Below are 23,480 nucleotides of genomic sequence, written 5' to 3' on the forward strand. Positions count from 1 at the left end.
CAAAATTCATAGCTTCCTGCCATTTGGGATCAACTGAGGCAATCTCATAAGAAGTCGGCTCCTCATCCCGACTAACATTAGCAATATAGCTGAGGTGAGCAGGAGAATACCGAGCATACAAAATGTAGTGACAAAGGGGATACCGAGTACCTGGTGTGGAACTGGACGACGCCAAGGACAATTGATGTGGAGGCAGAATCACCTGCGAGCAAACGTAGTCTTGGAGGCGAACGTTGGCTTCTCGAGAGCGCTGAGAACGACGAAGTGGCTCAGCGGGAACAAGTGGAAGAGGATCAGAGGGAAAAGCATCGCTGGGTTCGGCATCAACTGTAGGCTGGTCGGGTAAATCGACGGAAGAATTGGAAGGAGGAGGAGAAGACGAAAGGGAGGAGACCGAAGAAGAACCATGCGACCCAGGCGGAGGAGAAGAGGGTGGCGCAAGCGGCGGTGCTGGGGCTGGAGGGCGGCGAACATATGTTTTGATAGTGGAGGGCAGCGGTGGGTTGGGTGGAGGAGAGGGAGATGGATTGGGTGGAGGAGAGGGCGATGGATTGGGTGGTGGAGAGGGCGGTGGAGTATGTGGCCGTGAAGATGGAGACGGCGTGGTCTCTGAATTGGGGAAAGGAGAAGGACGCGTGTTTGGGGAAGAAGAAGGACTGAAGAAAGGGTCAGAGATTAAAGGAAGAGGAATAGACTGGGCCTTTGGGTTTGGTTCGATTGGGCTGGTGGTTGGCAAATGGTGGAATTTATCTTCAAGAAAAATAACATCCCTATTAGTGAAAATTTTGCGGGTCTCAATGTCGTAGAGTTTGTAAGCCTTCTGTCCCATGGGATAACCCAGAAAAATGCATTTGGTAGCACGAGGAGAAAATTTTGAAGACGGATTGGGAATGGTTGCGAAAGCAATACACCCAAAGACTCGCATTCGAGAATAATCAGGAAGTTTATTATGAAGAACTTCAAAAGGTGTTTTTCGTTGAAGCAGCAAGGTGGGGAGACGATTGATAATATATACGGCAGTGAGGACACATTCTCCCCAAAAATTAATGGGTAGATTTGACTGAAAACGAAGGGCACGAGCGGTTTCAAGGATATGTCGATGTTTCCGCTCAACGACACCATTTTGCTGCGGTGTATAGACACAAGAATGTTGAAAAAGAACACCTTCTTCAAGAAAGAAATTTTGTAATGAAAGAAATTCAGCCCCATTATCTGAACGAAGTTGTTGAACTTTTGTGTTGAATTGAGTGTTGACATAATTAAAAAAACGACGGAGTAAAGGTTGTGTTTCACTTTTGTGTCGCATTAAGAAAATCCATGTAAATCTGGAAAAATCATCCACAATAGTCAAGAAATAATGAGCACCGGAAAGGGAAGGGATTTTATAACGTCCCTAAATATCACAATGAATAAGGGAAAAACACTTCGAAGTTGAAATTGAACTAGAAGGAAAAGGTTGGCGAGTTTGTTTCGCCAATGGACAAACGTCACATTTATGATTAGAATCAAAATTAAAATGGAGAGAACTATTAGCTAAAAATTGGAGACGAGCAGAGGAAAGGTGACCCAAACGACGATGCCAAAGATCAGAAGATATGATGAGATTGCAAGCAAAGTAAGATGAAGGAGAAGGTGAAGCCAACGCCACAAGGTAGTAGAGGTTACCACGTCGCTTACCCACACCAATCATCGTCCTCGTAGCCAAGTCCTGTAAAATACACCAAGATGGAAAAAATGTCATTGAACAAGATAAATCATTGGTTGTTTGACCAACAGACATAAGATCAACTCTAAAACTTGGCACACAGAGGACATCATTTAATTGAAAAGAATCATTAAGTCGAATTGATCCAGTCATAGTAATTCCAGCCGTGTCTCCACTAGGTAAAGAAACTGGTGCCAAAGAAGGATGCTTAATATTTATCATTGATGTAGGAGAAGAAGTAATATGATGAGTTGCCCCGCTGTCGAGTATCCAACGATTTGGAGCAACATGTAACAAACCTGTAGCATATTCAGTTGCAGAAGCAGCATTGGCTTGAGGGATTTGTGGTGTAGGAGTCAAGGCAGTTATTACTTGAGTGTACTGATCCTCAGTGAGATTAGGAAGCATTCCTTGAAGTTCCTTGAATGTTGGGTTAGCATCAACATGATTAGCAGAGGGACTTCCTTGACGTTGTCTTGCAGAATTAGCTTCCTTAGGTCCTTTGTAGAGACGATGACCAGGAGGGTAACCATGCTTTTTATGGCAAGTTGCTTCAGTATGATAATCCTTGCCACAATAAGTGCAATGCTTGATTGGGGCACGAGGACGAAAATTGCTTGCTTGGGTATTGCCTTGATTCCCTTGCATCTGAGGTTGTGATCTAAAGTCGCTGCGTACTGCCATCGCTGCGGTGTTAGATGGAGCAATAAGAGAGGAACCAAGTTCTCGTTGCTTTTCTTCTTGGACGAGGGAAGCATAAGCTTGTCTCACAGAAGGCAAGGGGTTCATCAACAAAATCTGTCCACGAGTAGCAGCATAAGACTCATTTAAACTCATAAGAAATTGCATCAACTTACTGCGATCGTTTTGCACTCCACAAGTGCAAGTGACAGTGCTGTATGAAGCAAGCTCATCCCATAAGCCTTTCAGCTTTGTGTAGTACGCTGCAATAGATGATTGACCTTGTTCAATACGGTAAATGTCTCTTTGAACTTGAAATATGCGAGGGGCGTTACCCAACGCGAATCTCTCTCGCAAGTCTTCCCAAACAGCATGTGGTGTGGTGCAGCAGAGCACTGAATCTTGAAGCTCGGGTTCAAGAGAGTTGAGAATCCATGAAAGCACCATGTCATTGCATCTCTGCCATAGTGCATGTTCATCAGGTTTCTTTTCTGCAGAGGGTTCTTTAATGGTTCCATTGATGAAGCCGATTTTATTCTTGGCACTCAGGGATATCCTCATAGCGCGATACCATGAGTTATAATTGTCACCTGACAATTTCTTAGAGACAAGCAGAAGACCGGGATGGTCTGAATGATGAAGGAAAAGCGAATTGGCAGTTTCATCAGAGGAAGTGTTGCTGGTGCCAATTCCACTATTAGGCGTTTCAGAGAAAAACTCGTCACCAATTGCCATTGAAAAGAAGTTGCGAGGCTGCTACTTAATAGCAGAAGAGGCTGCTTGTAATTAGCAGAAAAATTGGAATGGAGAGGCTGCAAGCGACGGCAGAGAGGAGAAGAAGAGCCAGGAATTATTCCTGCTTTGATACCATATAAGAAAAGATGTTTTGGCTGAATGATTAATTGTATTGAATCGTGCAACATATATACAAGTCACCTACTGTATCTTTGTGGTTCTCCAACAAGTTAGGAGACCAGTAAGGAAAGAAAGCTATTGCAATTACAATTGGAATCAAATGCTATACAGACTATCCTAACGAATCAAAAACTTAATACAATATATTCTTGCATATCAAGACAATCCCAATTCAATACTGCAAGATTTACTTTCCAACAATCTCAACCCCTTCTACTGCATTCGCTATATTGATTTGGGATCTTTTCCCACGTGTGTTGCTTTTTGGGCCTTCCCTTGGATATCAACTCTAGTTTCTCCAAAAAAAAAAATTAAACGAACAAATGAAAATTCGATATTACCACAAAATTTAAGACTCATGAGAAACCCAAACATTTTATAACGTCAAAACAATGAAAATGTCAGACTTATATAGACTATCAAATAGATGGACTAAGATTTCGAAACTCAAAACGTAGACATTGAAATTGCAATTGCACATTTATAAAGGCCATAAAAATTAACTGGCCCTCAAATTTAAGAAGAATGGGCTTAAATTGTTTAAAAAGGAAGAAGAGTGGGCTTAAGGATTGGCTTCAACTATGCTTTAAGTTCCTCTTCGGCACCATAATAAATACAATCAATGATTTAGTTGGCTTACTAGCTGATATTGCGTAGTGGGTCATGTTATTTGAGGCTAATTGATTTATTGTACAATGATGTTTGATTCATGATTGACTTGCTAAATAGGAAGAAAAAAAAAAAAAAAAACATAATTACAAGGGAGGATAGTTAGGGTAATTTACATAAAAAAAAATTAAATTAAAGTAATAGAAAAATAGAAAGGGTGTGTGAATAGAGAAAATAGGTGTGTAAATAGCACCATCCTTTTTTTTTTTGCCCTTTTCTTTTATCCCAACCCTACCCAATCCCCCCACCCATTATGTTTGTAAATTAAATCCGTGAGACTACGTGGCCCATAATTTACTTGTGATCGAAAAAATAAGTAGCCAATTTACTCCATGCTTTGTAAAATTTCAGCTCAAAACATCTTTAGTTTTATAAATCTTTGGTATAAACCAACAATACTAGCAGCTACAGTACAGTACCCTTTAGGGCATAATCTTAAGTTCTTGACCCATGATCTTTATTTCAAATTAAACGCTATTAATTGATGATGGTCACTTAGTTAACTCTTTTACAATCAGACCTAATTTCTCCATCACTTCCCGTCAAAGGTTTTATATTTCCCATATTGATCATGGACTTAGCAAAAGTGTCAAAGAAGTCGCTTTGGCTATTAGCAAACCGGTCCACAATGGAAATAGTGTCGGCTCCACTGGTCGAAAACAGCTCCTGATCCGTCTGGAGAAGCCCCTGCTTGTTCTGAAGGTTTGTGAAGTAGTTGTTGTCGAAGCCATTGGGTGTAGAAGGATCAAGGTTGGCCAATGTACCTCCATTGCCGCCTTCGGGACATGTTTTGCGTAGGGTTTCCAAGTAAGTTGTGTCCAGGCTTGGGTCGGGGTTCCCGGTACCACTGAAATTGTATAGGCGGTGGACGAAAGTTGAACACTGTGCCCGGCCAAATGTATGAGCACCTGAAAAAGAAGACAGCTAGCCATATGTTAACTGAAATAAGCGAATGGAGTAATCGAGTTTTTAATTCGAGCAATTCTTTGACTACGTCAAACTCTAATGACAATTGTGTGATTAAACTTCAAACCGTAGATTTTAAGCAAAGAATGTATGTACCTGACAAAGCAACGAGATCTGTGGAATCAAGTCCTGCATCAGTGAACTTTTTGGTAATTTGCGCAAGGGTTTCTAAAGGGCTTGGAATGGCAGTAGTACCAGCCCGGTTGGCTGTCCTACTGTCTCTTCTTCCCAATTGAACTTCCCAAGTTGGTCCTCCATTCTGCAATATTAGTAAGTACATTTAAATTAATTAAAGGAAGAGAAAGTATCAAAAAACATTCTTGACCCAATAATTAATTCTGTTTTACTATTTTTTTATTTTGCCGGGTTGGAGTCGACCATATCCTTGAGCTGTTCATTATTTGACCTTCTAGCTAGGTAGCTAACTTAGTCATACCATTGGAACCTTAGAAGATTAAATTGAAAGAACAGAGAGGTTACCTCAGAAACGAGTATCTGAGAAGCAAGAGCTACAATATCAGCACAGGAGACAACACCAGGGCAAACATTCTCGAGTGCAGTTTTGATGTCATCAATCACAGGATATCCAGCTGTGGATAGATTCGGAGCTGCATTTTTTTCACTGTCTATGTCGTCTGCATCGTCGAGCAAAAGTGATGCATCACACCCCTGCATATGTGCATCACCCATAAAATTATATATTTTGAGTGCTAACATTTACTCAAAGTCATTGACATGCATTTATGGTATATACTCATAGTCATTGACATGCAATTCATAACAGTAATTATTTGGTACTGAATTCCATACACGACTTGGTATATCATACCTCCCAGATACAACCATTTGCTAGTGCATAGAAGCAAATACTGTGAGGTACACATTTAAATTTTATAAAAATAAGCACTAGACTCTGAAATATGAACCCTAGCTAGACCTGAAATCTATATCATCAATATCATGTAGTTTATACACCGCTCATGAACTGGTGTATTGGATACACAAAATAATTTTTTTCTGATCACATAGTGACTCTTCACAAAAAACTGGTGAATTTATCACACATAAAGGTAAAAATCAACCCCATAAATAGTTTAATATCATTGTAGGTGTCAAACTGCTGGTAAGAAAACAATTAAATGTGTGTGTAAAGCGCATCACAGAACAATATGCAGAAACCCTTGAAATCATGACTTCATTATGAGAGATTATAATGTATCATTACATTGACGAAGCAGTCGTGGAAGTGAACCCGGATGAGTTTGGCGCCAATACGAATATCATTCTGTTGAGCTTTCTCCACCACATTACGAACCACCCTCGACACATTAGGGCACGTTGTGTCGTAAAAAGTGGAGCTGAGCTGAGCATTGGAGTTGCCCAACACAAGGGTAAAGAGAACAATTGCTGCTGCAACATATGAAAAAGTAGACATGATGATTATGATAGATGAGGAAATGAAACTTTGATGAGGAGAAGCTATATATTTGCTAGGAATTGCTCTAACGTTGGAGGTGAGATTGGTTTTGATTGGAGACTAATGCATCTCAACCCTTTTATAGAGAGCTGACGAGTAAGTAGTAGGTGAGTGAATAATGTATAATATCTCAGTCCTCCCTAACTTTTATTTCTATCATTCTACTTTGAATATTATTAGTATGTGAATCAGAACTTTTCTACGTAAGCTTAACTTACTAGTACAAGAATTTTCAAAGCTCCGAGTGGAGGGCGCGAATATTTCTATATAATTTTGGAATAGTAGAGCTAGCGAGTTAGTTATATATTGTCAACAAATTATTAATTGAAGGATTGCTAATTAACATATACCGTAGTGTGTAATTACTGTATAAGTTAAATTTCTTCGAGTTTTGATTAAGACCGTTCTTCCAATTGATCAGAGTTTCTATAGCCATTCAAACCTGTTTATTTGAATCATGATAGGTTCTGCGCACCCTAAGGCTCAGGGGATGAAACTAAAGATGACGGACAAGTCACTAATTTCGCTTACTGAATCAGTACCCATTACAAATAAGACGCCTACTATTAACCTTAATTCATTACTCGGTTGCTTTCAATTGTTGAATACTTATACCTGTACAGTGGTGCTTAATTATTGTTTGGTATTCATTGAATTTCTCCCATTTTTGATTACTACTGTTTATTCAACTGTTCAGATATCAAAATAGTCATTCACACAAACAAGTTTATTTTGTCAAACCGTGTGATGTTCAAGCTGAGCTCAGATGTATAACTGAACACATGGGCATTGATTAAAAAGAATCAAATTAGCTATCTCTTTGAGTTAGTCATAGCCATGCAAATTAATTGATATTACTGCATATTAGCTATCTCTTTGAGTTAGTCATAGACTCATAGCCATGCAAATTGATATTATTGCATGGGAGAAGACTTGGACTGTACAGAGTAAATTACCCCAAAAATGATATTTCATCCACTTTTTTAATAGGATCCACTTCGTCCAAGCTAGCCTCCCAAATTTGACTGCCATTACACTTCCTGAAACTCTATTAATTAGCCAATTTATGAAATGTGTTCGTCAGTCAAGTAATTTTGAAGTATCTTTATTTACTTTGTCATAAATATAGTTGAACTTTGATGAGCTTATATAATTATAAATAGTTTCGTGATTTAGGATATTGATTTAGTCTTTAGAGCAGTATACTATACAGAAAAGATTTAAGGCTTGCTAAGAAATGTAAACATATATGTCTGCGTGTGCATGAAGAGTCGATCAGGAATTTGTGCTCTCAAAACCGCTCCTTAATTAGTTATTGAGTTATATTTGAGAAGTTCTCATTGTTAACGTCAGAGGTGTGGATTATAGCTAGACAGAGACACAGAGTTTAAGTAAACAATACATAAAAATGAGAAGAAAAAATGTTCTTGTGATTATATCAATTTATGATTAGTTGAGAACTCGGATTTGTTTTCTAGATGGCTGACTACTCGGCTTTATCCATAGTGTATCTATTTTCAATTCGTTTTATTCTTTGTAGTCATTAGAACAGAATATGTTAGGGGAGTCATATTTTAAATATCATCTAGAAATGATTTTATGTTCCAAGACGTGGTATAGAAACTAATTAACTTATCAGAAGGGTTCTATTAAACAATATAACATTATAAGGTATATCTTATGTGGTACCTAGATTGACAATTCACGGTATTCACCTATTTCGATTAGGGTCGTATTCTATAGTTACGATTCTACCATATATTTCTTTTTCATTCCGTTGAAACGGTATAGACGCTTATGACCTCCCCCTCTATGCCTTGCGGTAATGATTCCTCTGGCATTACGACCTTTACTACAACAATGCTGTCCATTCGAGAGGGCTTGGTGGTCTTAAGAATGTGGCATCGGTAGTAAGTAATAAAGTAGAATGCCTAAAGAAAGACCGAGCTTAAAGCCCCCACCGCCTCTTGCTTCCAGGGGCAATCCCCAAACCGAACACGTAACGTAATTGTACAGCTCTAAATATGTTCACCCTAGTACAAATCCTTATTGCATAATGTGAATTACTTGTATTGATAATTAATAATACCTTGACTATTTTTTTTTTTGGCAATAATACCTTGACTAGTTCGAAAGCTTAATTTCATGAGGTTTGTAGGCTTGTAACTGAACCTTTATGCATGCATGGAGCCAATAAAGAATAATAGCTAGCATACTTTGAAACTTTAGAGAAAAAGAAGGAAACACTGTTCTTGCTTGACAGTAGGCGATCATCGACATCGTTTGATTATGATGTTCCTGGAGTAACGCCAAAACTTGAGTTAGTGATGTTGGCCAGGTCAAATCACACTTTCTTTCTTTTTTGTTTTTTAGTAGAACTGATCGACAAATCTTATTGAAGCTCAAGGGAGAAGTGTCCTGCACCAATTCTTTTATATATGGTGTTGATTTTGGGTTGTTCATTGCGGATGAAATCACAAACAAAAGAAAGATAGATATATATCTCACTATTACAAGCTTCCAATCTCATTATTATTAGCAGCGACTGCTTTAAGATAAAACTTAGTCTAAATTGGTGACTGGACTATTTCAATCTTCTATTGGACTAGCTATATATAGGCCGGTGATATTGATATTGAGATGGAATTAGTAGGAGTAAGTCACTCTCATCACATGCATACAAAACCCAGATTCTTTTGTACATGCATGGTCTAATTTTACCGATTTTCTTTTGTTCGGGTTGAAGGATGAAAATCTTGGTGCATGTTAATAGTGCATATATATGACTGATGAAGTCTCTTTTGATAAATCAGACCATTATGCTCTCATGAATTTGGTCACAGGATCGAACATGGCGCGGGAGCACGCGCGCACACACATTATTGCTTAATGGATGGAAAGTCACTAACTAACTTTCTTTCTCAAGGCATTATTAACTGAAAATTACATGTGGAAAGTGAAACTACTTAGTTCTGACTACATGCAACTTTTTTGACTGTGTGCCATTTATTCAAGAATTAACAACCCTGCAGTTCTTTCTTATCTCTCCAGCAGACCCGGTGAGTGGACTTATACTTCCCATTTTGATCATAGAATTAGCAAAATCTGTCAGGAAAAGGTTGGAATTAGAGCTATAGCTTTGGACCAAGCTCTTGGTACTTGTTGTATCGGCTAAATCACTAGAAATTAAAAGCTGATCAGAACTGAGAAGGCCCTTTCCGGTGAGCAAGTTCTGAAAGTAATGGTTGTCGAATAAATCTGTAGAGTTCCGATCAAGAACCGCAGTGTTGTTTCCGTCGCTGGTCACAGGGCATAGGTTCTGTAGATCAGTTGCCATACTTGAATCTAACGTGCTGTCTGGACCACCTGTTCCCTGGAAGTTGAACAATCTGTTGCTGAAAGTTGCACACCTTGCTAACCCAATTGTATGAGCTCCTACAAATCATTGAATCCATTAAGCGACAAACCTAGTGGCCAAATTATCCAAGTACGTATGCTAATTCTGTCCTATCCCTAATTCATAGTGGCAATTAGATAACAATTACGTCTAGAAGCTAAGCCCCTTAACTACTCAGCTAGCATCAATCACGAGTATGTGTGTGTGTGTGTCTGGTATGTGTACACGTGTAATATATGTACCTGATAAGGCTACCACGTCTGTGACATTTAGGCTTACATTGGCGAACTTGGAAATGATGACATCAAGCGTGTCAAATGGAGAAGGAAGCCCAACGTTTGCTCCTGTCTGGTTTGCCACTAACCCGTCTCTTCTTCCCAGCAAAACTTTCCATGAATTTCCTCCACTCTACAGTTACATGTACATGTACGTTCAAGGTTATATGACATGTTTATATTTTGATCTTTGATCAGGTACCAGTAACACTAAGGATCCTATTAAAACTTGATTGATGTTAATTAATTAACTTACTAAGACCACAGAATCTCGGGCAGCTATGGTTAGTATATCAGCACAAGAAACAACTCCACTACATGCACTCTCCACGGAGCTCTTGATTGCATCGATAACTTCAAACCCTCTCGCTGAATTCACGTTCGGAAAGGCAGACTTCTCACCATCAGGTAAATCGAGTAGTATCGACGCATCACAACCCTAGATTTCAAATAAGAAAACAGAGTTATATATATTGAGTTCCATAATAGTATTTCAAACTACTGAAAGTACTCACGTTGACAAAGCAGTCGTGGAAGTGAAGCCGAAGCAACGAAGCAGCCATTCGCATTTCGGATTTGATAGCATTCTGAACCTCTGTCCGGACGATTTTGAGAAGATTTGGACATGTTTGCTGGTAGAAATCCGTACTCAATTGGGCTTTCACAACCGAACTCAATGCAAATAAGATCATAACTACCAAAAAACAACGACGAAGATGAATGAAACTGCTGAATGACCTTTTCATGGCTACACTCAAATGTATGAGACACTCCAATTAGTGTTAATATATCTGCGTAAGGGGTAATTAAGCAATTTATAGACAAGATCATGCGAGAAATAGCAATTGTTTAGTCATACAATATAGTACAAATTAATAAGCTATTCTAGTGCCAGTGAATGATGTAAGGCGGCTGCACCTAGTGCTTGCCGGAACTGAGAGAAATGCACTGAGCTAGAGAAGTAGTAATCTTAATCAGCATGCAATATGACAAAAGATTAGTGCTTTTAATAATACCGACATTGGATCAATAGCTCAAAAGAGTGGTGGCCTAAAGCTTATCAACTGGCTGATTCCATGTACTTAATTCCCTAAACCCTAATTAATTAGCACTTAATCACACTATCTAGCTATATCATGCCTTCCAAATAAGAGAAATTAGTCAATGCTTTTCTCGCTACCGCGTACATCGGCGCATGATCTAATTGTGCACGCATTAAGATTTTTAACGAATAAAATGTTCAATTTGACAACTTACAAAATTTTAAAATTTTGTCTTTCCTTAATTTTTCTTGATTTGACCTCCACCCTGAACGGTCCAAACACGAAGATATGGACAACAGATATCAAGACACCCATCTAAAATAAGACAACAGAAGAAAACCAGCCAAAATCCAATGAAAATGAAGTATCAAAACCCAAACTCCATGGATCAGAATGAATCCACAACAAGCACTACCAGTAATACAGACATCTCATACTTTTTTTTTTTTGATAAACGAAGAAATTTATTAGATAAAAAGGATAGCACCTAAGGGGGGACATGAAGCCAAGAACCCTTAGACGAAACAACAAAATTAAAATGCAACTAAAACACAAGCAAGATTAAGTAGAGCCAAGCCAATTGAATCAAATATCAAAACACACAACGGGCGCCCGATTGCGGGTAGGGTAAGGGTCTCATTAATCTCTTTTGGTCTTTAAGTTTTTATTTTAAGACTTTGGGAGAGACTTAAGAAGACCTAAACTCTGGAAGATTTTCATCTTTCATAGTTGTATCACCCTCATCAAACCAGGAACACAAAGGACTTATCTCAACCCGAGTGTAAGTATAATTACCAAAGGGTTCCTCATTTTTCAAATCACCCCAGCAGAATTTAGCTTGATGAGCACTAAATTCTACCAAAGAAGAATCCACATTTTTAGTGCCAACCAAAGTGTCATCGCACTCTTCAACTGTCTCTTGCTCAACTGCAACAATGCTCTCACCTTGCTGCATTTGAGCAATAATCTCAAAACTATTACAAGAGGAAATATTGGCATTATCATATTACCTAGAGAGTTTGTTGGAACTGAACTTGTAATTGAGTTTGTTGGCTTCTAAACCATCATCGCCATCATCAAGCTGATCGATTAATAATTCCCTTGCCAAGATGGCTAGCACTTTGATCCTCTAGCTGTAGGGAAGAACTTTGTGAATTTCCTAGAGTAGCATGCTTCATGCTGGGCTCTAAGTCTTTGGGAACACTAGACTCATTCGTTACAATGTTAGCTAAGCATTTAATATGCTCAGTAGCAACCCTTTCAAAAGCTTCATTAACCAAAGCAGCATACAGGTTGCTGTCAACTAGATTCGTTACAATTTGAGATCTACTAACAACCATATCTGCTTGAATCAAAGGCTCTTGAATAACGGTGTTAGTAACAGCTTGTTCATTAACAACCTTATTCACCTCAACTACACCATTTTGAATAATTGAAAGATCATCCCCTTCATTGGAAGTACGATGAATTTCTCTATACTCTTGACGGCTGACGCACAACTTTGCGTTGTTTCTAGTCCCGATGGAAGTGTGTCTTATGAACCTTTTTTTGCAATAGTCTACAGTGACCCATAGAGTGACCAATGACCCCGCAATTGGATCACTTATCTGGCAAATTTTCATACTGATTCTCCACTGGAAAACAAAAAGACTCATTTTCAACCATAACCGAGGTAGGGAGATCAATAGCTAAATCCACATCAACTAAGACACGAAAGTAGTAACCAAAATGACTTTCCTTCGTTGTCTTATCAAGTTGTAAAGGAGTACCTACACCCGAGCCATCTCCATAAGGAGGTGAGGATCTATGCCGGTGAGGTGTGACCTGTTGGTAAATTATAATTCCAACATTGTAAATGCCATAGGTTCGATTCTCACTGACATATGTAAGGATGGGGTCGGCTCATAGGTTTTTGAAAAAAAAAAAAAAAAAGGTAAGGATGCCAGTAATCCTGGCCCAACCACAAAATTTGAATCCAAACCTGCGCATGAGTTTGGGGCATGACATCACTAGGCTTGAAGTCCGGCTTCCATTCAGAGAGACAAAATATGCCACTGACAAGAGTACATGTACCCCCTCCCCAGATGCGTCGCATGTCCTCTTCATTCTTCAATGCTAAAGTGAATATCAAAATAACCCTTTCCCAGAGGAACTAAACGCTTGGGCCATGAGGGTCTCCATAAACTGTCAAGAGTCGCTTTGAGGTCAACTATCTTCAGAGGAACCGAACCCTTTCTCAATAATAATCTCCTAATGAGGTTTGTGCAAAAAGATTTCAATTGCTCTTGATATATGCCATCATTAATCTTGACATAGATCTTATCCCCACGAACCACTAGGGCTGTCAATACACTGAGGTTGATGGAATACTTTACAGAATCAGAAACGGTGAAGGCAAATGTCTTGACTTCGAAATGAGGCTTAGAAACAGAGGCATCTGGGACGATGTGGGACAAACTCCACGGGCAAGCATTTACCCTAGGTCTACCGAAAGGGTTCTGCATCACAAAAACTTACAGCGGCACCATGGTGTGAAACGAATGTGGAACGGAGGCTAGGGCTACTGCTCCGGCAAACCCTAGATGCTTTGTGTTTTTTCGATGGGAGGGATACGATACTGTACTCGATCCCCCTTAATTAGTGAGGGAGGAGCGAAGGACTAAGAGAGGTTCTCCCAATAATAATGGTTTTCAAAAGACATATTTTACTTATACAAATTTTTTAAAAGCTACATGTATATGTATGAAAGACAACTTATACAGATAATTGAGTTTAATTAATATAACCGAATCCCCTCGCATAATTTTGTGAGTTGAGCATTATTGCTCTCTACCCCTCTTGCAAGAACATGGAAAAGCAATCCGTACGTGCACTATAAGTAAAGGCTTTTCTTTTTTTTTGGAGGTAGGGCCAAACGGCTGCCCTTAAGCTATAACCATTAATAAAACCATAGAATACAGGGGGAACATAGTGCTGATAGGTTCATAATATCATACATTTTTATACCCTTAAATGTAGGATATATTCTAGGCTTAGTTCTTGTCATTTTTGAGTCATTTACTTTGTCTTTGTGTTTTGTAGGTTAAATTGGAGAAAAGAAAGATTTGGAGCTTAAAATCAAACGCAGGATTGAAAGGGTGCTTGCTATCCTGAGCGTCCAGAATTGTCTCTGCTGTGCGTCAACTTTGAGGATTAAACTGTACCTTCTCAGAAGGAATTAGCAGGCAAGCCTTATACCATTGGAAATATATGGATGTTAGCTTTCTGAGGAATTTTACGGAAGTGGATTCGCATTCCTGTGGAGCAAGTTATGATGATTTTAGCGAACCTAGTTCGGGAAGGCAGATTATGACGGATTTTCAGAATCTGACTTGTGAGGCCCAAGTCCGTTGTTCTTAGCACTCGAATGGAACAAGGCTGAACGTGTCTGACATATTTGGAGTAATTTCTTGCGTTGACTATAATAACCCTGCGTTTCTTTGAAGAGAAGAAAGCTATTCCAAGTTGGACTAGAAGACCTAAGAAGCCCAAGTCAAGGAGGAATTGAAAGGGACATACAAGGCAGAAAACCTAGCACGTCTAGGGACACAGGAGGCAGCATATTCCGCAGAGAACAAGGAGAAGAGAAGCTCTCACCATCGCTGGACCCGAGTTCCTCAATTCTTCCATTGTTTGTTTCATGTTTTCTTTGATTCTAGTCATGTTTTTCATAGTCATGGATTGCTAAACTTCTAGGCTAGGGCTGAGATGAAGCCCCTAGTATGACTATTCTACTTGTTTAGTTGGTTGCTATTGAATTTCTGGATTTCCATGTTAAACTCTTAATCACCGTTTCAATAGAACTTTTATTCAAAATCTTTGCTCGGGATCAATAAGACCTAGGTTTTGTTTATGAGTTATTTGGTTGGAGAACATGATGCTTGATCAATGAGTAGATGTTTTCTAGGGTGCCAAAAGATAATTCAATCTTGTGATTAAAGAGTTGTGAATTAAGGATACAAGTGCTTGATCATAGTCGATATTCTTGTTTGCATGATTTCCTAGTTCTTTTGTGCTTAATGGAGTTGAACATGTTTGCTTGAACCTGATCATTAAGTGGAGTAAATTATAGTTTGGCTACTTTAGTTCTATACAGGATCAAGAAGTTGGAATTCATAGGTTAGAAGAACTTTGGCATATGTCTGGGATCAATAAGGCTTATGTACAAAAATCTTTAGCATGAAATCTAGGTATTCAATTGTTATCAACTAGAGAATATGATAGAAGTATTAGGTGGTGGATTCAATGCTTTAACATCTTCATAATCTGTTCTTAAACTCTAAAGAATCTCATTGCTCATTCTTGTCTTTAATTTTAGTTTTTCTTTCTTTAATTTTCTGTTTAAAACTCAATCACATCATAAAAATCAGTTTGTTTTACTTAAGTATAGCACATTTGTCATAACAAAATTGTCTCAATCAGTCCTTGAGGGAATGACCTCGTGCTTGCACATCTATTCTACAATTGATTCGTGCACTTGCGAGTACTAAATTAAAATTAACAACAAGTGCCTAAACCCCAACTTATAATAAACAATAAGAAAACGTCCCGAAATAATATCAGGAGTCTCTACTAATCCTGTGTATTCTAATACACATCGATTAACAAAGAGTGAACAACTGACTACTCTATCTGTTTTACAATTTTGGCGACATACTGGAAACATAATGTTCACGCGAAGCCATAATACACTAAAACCAACTTTCTCACTATGTTGTCATCGAAAAATAAATTTGATGATACTTGTTTTATTCTGCCACTAGGAGGCTGCGACCATTTGACGATGCAAAAAACTCATTGCCATCCTAAGCCAAACACGGCACTCATAAAGTGTACAAACTGAACCGATGCCCGCCTCGCCCTATTATCCTAAAGCAGGAATTTATTAACAGCTAAAAGCTAGCTAGAAATAAAAAACACAAAGCAACTCCATGAAATACTAAAAGGTAAACATAAGCTAAAGCAAACAAATAATAAAAAGACAAGCAAGGCCCAAATGGGTCCAGGCCCAAAATCAAGCCAAGAGCTGGTTTCAGAAGCCCACTAGCAATGGCCTTAGGCATGCCTAGCACTAACACCACCTCGCACCACCCTCGCTGGATCACCTCCGATGGTCGACCACCGTCGCTTCACATGTTTCTGTGAGAAAAACTTATTTCACACATTTTGAAATCCCGTAAGTAATTGTTGTTTTGCGAGTGGTGAAGCCCCCACAATTTGTTTGAAACAAAAAAAAAAACCAATAAAATATCCACTAGTAATTTCTGGCGCCAATTCGTCGGGGAAAGGTAAACAGTATCCCAATCCCTTTCGGGACGTGTCTGATCCAAAACACTCCACGTGGCAACACTAAGATATTAATCAAAGCAAGTACACACACACACTGTGAGCTTCAACCTCTTCTTCTTCTTCATCAATGGCTCTCAGAGCTCACACAGTGACGTCAGCACCGACCTTCCATTCCCGCCAATTCCAAAGGCCCACATTCCCGCCCGCAACTACTCTTCGCTTCAGAAACTCTTCACCAACCCGAGCGAACTCTCTCACCGCCGAACAAGTTTCCTTCACGGAGGAAGAGAACTCCCTCGTCGAAGCCCTCATCGGAATCCAAGGCCGCGGCCGCTCCGCCTCTCCGCAACAACTCAATGTAAATGACCAAAACGCCGTCGTTTCGCTGACATTCTCATCTTCTATTAACTTTCTTGGCTTTAAAGAATTAATCTTTTTTTTTTCTTTTTCTTTTTTAATTAATTGCAGGAGGTTGAGAGTGCAGTGAAGGTTCTTGAAGCTCTGCAAGGAGTTCCTGAGCCGGTTAGGTTTTGATTTTGGTCTCAATTTCTGTTAAAACGATGCCGTTTTTGGTTTTTGTATGTAATGTATATGTAGGTGTAATAATGCAGACAAGCTCGAGTTTAATTGAAGGGAGGTGGCAATTGATGTTCACTACAAGACCTGGAACTGCCTCTCCAATCCAAGTATGATCTGCGAAATTGAAGTTCCAATTTTTTTTACGTTTGGATCAAATTTGGCCTAAGTTTGGATCAAATTTTGTTTATCAAGGTCCGGAAAATAGTAGCTGTATAAAAGATGAATACGTGCAATGTGTTATGTGTGAAGATATGGATGTTTGTAATGGACACCGAAATTGAAAACAAGAATTTTCGTGTGTACTAATCTGTAGGTGATCAGAATTAGGATTTTGTAAAGTAAATACTTGGTTTCACTCTGTGGTGATGTTTGCTTGATGCTTAAGTAATTTGCAGAGAACATTTGTGGGGGTGGACTTCTTTAGTGTATTTCAAGAGGTTTATCTTCAGACAAAGGATAAGCGTGTGTCTAATATTGTAAAGTTCTCTGATGCAATAGGTGAGCTAAAAGTAGAGGTATGACTTTGCTCTTGCCAACTGCTAAATACTTTTCATTTGGGTTTTTCTAAAAAATTTGGTAGCTTTTTCTTGTCACTTATGTTTGAATCTTTTGTTCTTGCACAGGCAGAAGCATCAATCAAAGATGGAAAGCGAATACTTTTTAGATTCGACAAAGCAGCCTTTTCGTTTAAATTTTTACCATTTAAGGTTCCATATCCAGTGCCATTCAGACTTCTTGGAGATGAGGCAAAGGGTTGGTTGGATACCACATATCTGTCCCAATCTGGCAATCTTCGTATCTCACGAGGAAATAAGGTAACAGGGACTTTGATTATCTAGCACAATACTCTCTACTGCTTTATTTTATCTGATCATATTGTGATATATAATTACTTAAAACTAAAATTGAGCTGCTCCTAGCTAAGAATATGGAAAAATAACTTTGTAGTGCAGGGAACAACATTTGTTCTGCAAAAGAAAGCTGAACCTAGGCAAAGACTATTGTCAGTCATCTCGACTGGTACAGGAGTTAAAGAGGTAATATTTGTGAATCCAAATGTTTACTTTGTATGTCAAAGCAAGTTTTCTTTGCTGATATGGTTTCTGGCGACCATATTATTACCGCAGGCAATCGAGGAGTTTATCTCCTTAAATCAAAACATAGGTGATTTGGAACTCCAAGAGGGAGAATGGCAAATGGTTTGGAGTTCACAGGTAATCTGATGACATATAGTCTTTGATGTCGTCTATTTACTAAGTAATAGAGGAAGATAGAGAATTCCAATGTTTCTTCACCAGAAAGTTTGGAACAGGCAGTGAGAGACTTAAGTTTGTACTGTTCAAGAGTATGAGACCTGTACTTAGCTGATCATGTGATGAATTATTGATGCATTAGTTTGAAACCAAACATGGCTTGTTCAAGCAATAGAATTAGCTTATATAAGAATGCAAACCGTGTTACACATGAAATTTGCATTTTTTTTTGGTTTACATTTTCTCCCACCATGTTAACTTTGTTCCCTTTGTATGTGGCAGGAAGAGACGGATAGTTGGATCGAGAATGCTGCCAATGGTCTTATGGGCACACAAGTAAGCGAAAACTTGTAGCTGCTATGGTTTTCAACAGATTTTGTGTTTCAACCTGCTTTGTATATTTAGAATCTGAATGAAATTATTTGGTTGGATACTTTCTCAAAATTTCTTAATGCTGTGATTTTAGATTGTCAAGGGAAATGAACAAATAAAGTTTGTGGTTGACGCTTTCCTTGGGCTCAAATTCTCCATATCTGGAACCCTCGTGTAGGTTTCTCGTCACTTGCAATAGTGGTATTGTGTAATGTCTAGAGTATATCTGTCACCTTGCCCAAATAGGAGACTTACAATGAAACATTTTCGTATTTTGTACACTTTGCAGCAAATCTGGCTCCCGCACTTATGATGTTACAATGGATGATGCAGCCATCATTGGTGGTGGCTTTGGATATCCCCTAGAAGAGCTAGGAAGCAAGTTTGAACTAGAATTGCTGTAAGATATCCCATCCTTTATACATAAAAGTATATACAAGATTTTGATTTGCTGGTGTAAGTGCTTTAACATGACAATTTATGTTGCAGATATAGCGATGACAAGATCAGAATTAGCCGGGGATATAATAAAATACTCTTTGTGCATATACGAACTGATGGTTTGAAACAGAATTAGTAAGGGCAACTAAATGCGACAGATCGAAGATCCAATATCAAGTGATATAAATTTTGCTTTTGGTGGGTGCTACTCTGTATTTGTCAAAACGAAAGCATAGCAAGTAAGCAACTTGATCGGGAATGGAAACCATCACCTCATGTGTTTGTTAAATGGAATCATTGCAAGAAGTTTATATGTTGCAACTCCAGAAACAAAGTTTACATCTGGTAATTACTTTTGACATGATTTTCTCCGTTAATTGTTGTTTTCCCTGTGTACCATCTAATGTAATTCTATTGAGAGATGGAGTTGCAATTGACCAAGTGGTATATGAAATGTAATTATTTTCTGTATGCATATAAATGTTTTTGTGCATATTGTGAAGAAGATTGTATATTCCAGCCAACGTATATAGCAATCACAAGAACAAAATTGGACATCATTTAAGCTCTCCAATCCCAATAACCTTAGGAAATAAACATTACAGCAGCACAGAAGAGAAGCAACCACTGTCCATTAAGAATCATCTTTGTGCTCATTAGATGAGAACTGCAAAGGGGTGCTCGTCAGATAAGAAACCCTACATTGAGAAATCACCGTCTATTTCTGGTAAGAACTTGCGTAAAAAGAAAAGGTGAATCTTATGACTAATTTGCATTGAGATTTTCTTAATCGGAAATGTTCCTTTTTCTGTGCTAAAGAATCTTGCGTAATCTTTTAAGGCTGATTGCAGAATTTTGGGACGAAGCTGCTTTGTGTGAGTTGCTTCATTAACATGCCCGATTTAACCATATATTTGTAAACAAAAAATCAGTAGCATGTCAAAGATTTTCATATTAAAACTTTCCGTACTCAGCATGCTGTAGATTTCTTTAGGTATAAAAAATCCCCACTAGATTCTTTCTATTTTCGATTCCACCACCCCATTTTATAAATCTCTGTTTCATAAAACCTTAAAACCACCCAAGATAATCTCTCTGTTCATTCTGTACGTTCAAGCGTGCCACGGTACTTTTCCTATTATACTCTGTTTTCTCTTTGGTTTTTTCTTATTCCCTGATATTTATTCGAGTGTTGTATGAATTTTCGGTAGTTATAATCTGTAGTTTTATTCCAGATGCAACACATTCTCGGTTTTGAAATTCTTTTGCAATGAAACTAACTTTGAAATCTTATCTAGATATGGGTTTCGGGTTGAAATTACTTCTTCTCTTCAATTAAGTAAATAAAAGCAGGGCATCAATAAGCTCTTTTTATTTCTCATATCAATCTTGTTAGCTGTTCTGATTTGCAACACTCTCTGACCTTTCTTGCAGTGTACGTAAACAAGCAGCAATGGCTAATCAAAAGAAAGAAGATTTTTCTGTCAAGGAGACCAAACCCTCCATCCGTGCCAAGCAGCCGCTGAACGGTCCCACCACCTCCTTTGATCTTGTGGAGGAGATGCTGTATCTATATGTTAAGATTGAGAAAGCCAGACTACCCGTGCTTGATCACAGTCTCCTCCAAGTTGAACTGAAGATTGGGAACTACAGAGGAGCAGCAACAGCCGAGGTGAAAAATCCACAGGGGGAGTTCCTATGGTACCGGGTGTTTGCTTTCACCAAAAGCAGACTTCAAGATACAAGGGTGCAGGTTTTGGTGAAAGATGGTGTAAATGTCGTCGGCGAGTGTAGCTTTGGTGTATCAGATGCATTGAGGAGAGTACCACCTGATCCTCCATTGTCACCTCAGTGGTATGAACTGGTGGCCCAAAAAGGGAATGCTAAAGGAGAGTTGATGATGGCATTTTGGACTGGGACACAGGCTGATGAGGTCTATAATAGTGCTTCGCATTCTGATGCAGCAGTAGATCTAAGCCATGAGGGTTTATTGAGTATTCGTCCAAGCGTGTATTATACACCAAGGTTATGGTACCTCAGAGTTAATGTAATTGGAGTTCAGGATCTGGTGCTTAATGACATCAACAACAGAGAACAGCCGGCACAGATTTATGTAAAAGCTCGTGTTCCGCTTTGTGAATTGAGCACTAGAGCTTGTTCAACCAAGACCGCGGATCCTAAGTGGAATGAGGACTTGATGTTTGTGGTTGCGGAACCATTTGGTGAAACTTTGGATGTGGGAGTCTTTGAGCTAAAGAAAGATGCATCACTTCCTTCTGAGGAGCAAAAGAAATATGGGAAATATGAGGTACTTTTAGGGAGTTGTAGGATTCCTTTGAAGAATGTGGGGAAGAGGAATGATAGATCACCGGCTGCTAGTCTGTGGTATGATCTTAAGGTAATAGAGGGTGAGGGGATGAATGCGAGATTTGCTAGTAAGATTAATATGAGGATCAGTTTGGATGGCGGATATCATGTTTTCGATGAGCCTACTGAGTTTTCTAGTGATCTTAGGCCGTCGGCAAAGATATTGTGGAAGCCAGCAGTCGGGATGTTTGAACTGGGAATTATGAGCGCCTCTGGATTGTCCCCAATAATGCCTAAGACTAGTGTAGACGCTTTCTGTGTCGCCAAATATGGGCCAAAGTGGGTGAGGACAAGAACAGTTGTTGATAATTGTTCTCCAAAGTGGAATGAACAATATATGTGGGAAGTCTATGATCATTGTACAGTCATAACTATTGCAGTTTTCCAAAATAAGTACTTGCTCAATTGGGAAAGAAACCTTGATCGGGAAATTGGAAAAGTAAGGATTCGGCTATCCAATCTTGAATTTGATAAAGTTTACACAAATTCCCATCCCCTTGTGAGTCTAGAACCTTATGGGGTGATGAAGAGAGGTGAACTTCAATTGTCTTATCGATTTTGTTCTACATCTAAGTTGAATGTGTACCATAGTTATACACAAGCCCTTTGGCCCAAACTGCATTATGTTCTTCCACTATCAGTAGCTCAGATTCACAGACTAAGGCCTCAAGCTGTTAAGCTTACAGAATCAAGGTTGCAGAAGGCTGAGTCACCACTAAGCCCAGAGGTTGTGCAGTATGTGTTGGATGATAATAAGCATAAGTTTAGTCTCCGAAGAGCTAAAGCTAATTTTTTGAGGTGTATGAAACTTTTAGAGCGTTTCTCACTTTACAGACAGTGGTTTGATCGGCTGCGGAAATGGACTAATCCATTGCATAATGCTGTCTTTATAATTTCCCTCATTGAGGTCACTTGGTTCCCTTGGATGGCACTGGCTTCTATGTTTTTCATGCTTTCCGGTATAGGGGCTTGGGGTTACTGGAAGAGGCCTAAACAACTTCCTCATATAGACACTGAATTGTCTCAGGTTTATAGCGTCCACCCTGATGAGATTGCTGAAGAGTTTGATTCATTTCCAACAAGTGCAACTGGGAACATTTTGACGATCAGATATCATCGACTCCAAGGCATTATATTGAATGTTCAGACAACGCTTGGTGACATTGCAAGTACAGGGGAGAGGGTGCAGTCTTTGTTGAGTTGGAGGGATAAAAAAGCTACACTTCTTGCTCTGATCTTCTTTTTCTTTGCTGGGATGGTGTTTTACATTTACCCTTTTAGCGTGCGAAGCCTTGTTTTCTGGACTATATTGTATATGATCAGGCATCCAATGCTTCGTATTGACCTCCCTTCATATTTCCACAACTTCATTAGGAGGATGCCATCAAAGATAGACAGCATGCTATGAGGAGCTGTAGCTTGGTAAGAGACACACTTCATATAGTATCTGAACTCTCCTGTATTTTTCAGATGTTCTCTGGGATCTAAATAAACACGTGTTTGCATATATGCAGGTTATCATTAAAGGTCTTTCCAGAGAAGCATTAGTTTTGTGGATGTGGAATGCCTCTTTCTTCAGTTCTTTTATAGTAAAAATCTAGTGAATTGATTATATGGAATTTTCTAGTTATGTACGTGAGAGACTATCTTAACCTATTCACTAATAATATGTTACCAGTTCAACTGTTGAACCTTCCTTCTATATTGAATTCCTGAGCCTGTCTAAGGAATTGATAATCGAGTTTCTCTGTTGTTCTTGTCAGTTTAACAGTGACCATACCCAAAACAAACTGTTGTATCAGCAAAGATGCTGTAATAATATGTAAACAAAATGCGCAAGGACAAATATGATTGAGTTTCAGGAAATAAATAAGAATTTCCAGAGCATCATTTCATTGTGACACCGCGTTGTTCTTGTTTCTTAGAGGTAAACCTATCAATGGACCAAATTTAATAAAATTTGGATATCCATTGTTTTATAGGTTTGGATTTAATAATCCGATCATATAATC

At 38.8% G+C, this 23,480-nt stretch overlaps 4 protein-coding genes across 5 annotated transcripts; 2 read left to right on the forward strand and 2 right to left on the reverse strand.

The window, feature by feature from the left end:
- Window positions 1-4,338: 4,338 nt before the first annotated feature.
- On the reverse strand, window positions 4,339-6,488 carry LOC133732910 (peroxidase A2-like). Its single transcript, XM_062160524.1, has 4 exons — window positions 6,162-6,488; window positions 5,417-5,605; window positions 5,033-5,195; window positions 4,339-4,878 (listed from the first exon to the last, which is right to left on the reverse strand). The coding sequence occupies exons 1-4, from the start codon at window positions 6,369-6,371 to the stop codon at window positions 4,466-4,468; spliced, it is 975 nt and encodes a 324-aa protein (XP_062016508.1). The 5' UTR covers window positions 6,372-6,488; the 3' UTR covers window positions 4,339-4,465.
- Window positions 6,489-9,245: 2,757 nt separating this feature from the next.
- On the reverse strand, window positions 9,246-10,984 carry LOC133733121 (peroxidase N-like). Its single transcript, XM_062160726.1, has 4 exons — window positions 10,601-10,984; window positions 10,342-10,524; window positions 10,053-10,218; window positions 9,246-9,848 (listed from the first exon to the last, which is right to left on the reverse strand). The coding sequence occupies exons 1-4, from the start codon at window positions 10,829-10,831 to the stop codon at window positions 9,424-9,426; spliced, it is 1,005 nt and encodes a 334-aa protein (XP_062016710.1). The 5' UTR covers window positions 10,832-10,984; the 3' UTR covers window positions 9,246-9,423.
- A 5,568-nt stretch (window positions 10,985-16,552) lies between these two features.
- On the forward strand, window positions 16,553-19,507 carry LOC133733120 (probable plastid-lipid-associated protein 12, chloroplastic). Its single transcript, XM_062160725.1, has 11 exons — window positions 16,553-16,814; window positions 16,925-16,978; window positions 17,068-17,142; window positions 17,431-17,550; window positions 17,659-17,850; window positions 17,989-18,072; window positions 18,163-18,249; window positions 18,571-18,624; window positions 18,755-18,834; window positions 18,950-19,060; window positions 19,150-19,507. Exons 1-11 carry the CDS (start codon window positions 16,584-16,586, stop codon window positions 19,235-19,237), a joined length of 1,176 nt encoding a protein of 391 aa, XP_062016709.1. The 5' UTR covers window positions 16,553-16,583; the 3' UTR covers window positions 19,238-19,507.
- A 187-nt stretch (window positions 19,508-19,694) lies between these two features.
- Window positions 19,695-23,012, forward strand: LOC133733119 (FT-interacting protein 7-like). 2 transcript variants are annotated; one of them, XM_062160724.1, is made up of 3 exons: window positions 19,695-19,828; window positions 20,536-22,890; window positions 22,983-23,012. In XM_062160724.1, exon 2 carries the CDS (start codon window positions 20,555-20,557, stop codon window positions 22,874-22,876), a length of 2,322 nt encoding a protein of 773 aa, XP_062016708.1. In that variant the 5' UTR covers window positions 19,695-19,828; window positions 20,536-20,554; the 3' UTR covers window positions 22,877-22,890; window positions 22,983-23,012. The 2 variants fall into 2 exon arrangements, with proteins under 2 accessions (XP_062016708.1, XP_062016707.1); XM_062160723.1 differs by lacking the exon at window positions 22,983-23,012 and having other exon boundaries at window positions 20,536-22,958.
- Window positions 23,013-23,480: the final 468 nt, after the last annotated feature.

Source organism: Rosa rugosa, chromosome 2, assembly GCF_958449725.1.
Source record: "Rosa rugosa chromosome 2, drRosRugo1.1, whole genome shotgun sequence".
Classification (NCBI taxonomy): Eukaryota; Viridiplantae; Streptophyta; class Magnoliopsida; order Rosales; family Rosaceae; genus Rosa; species Rosa rugosa.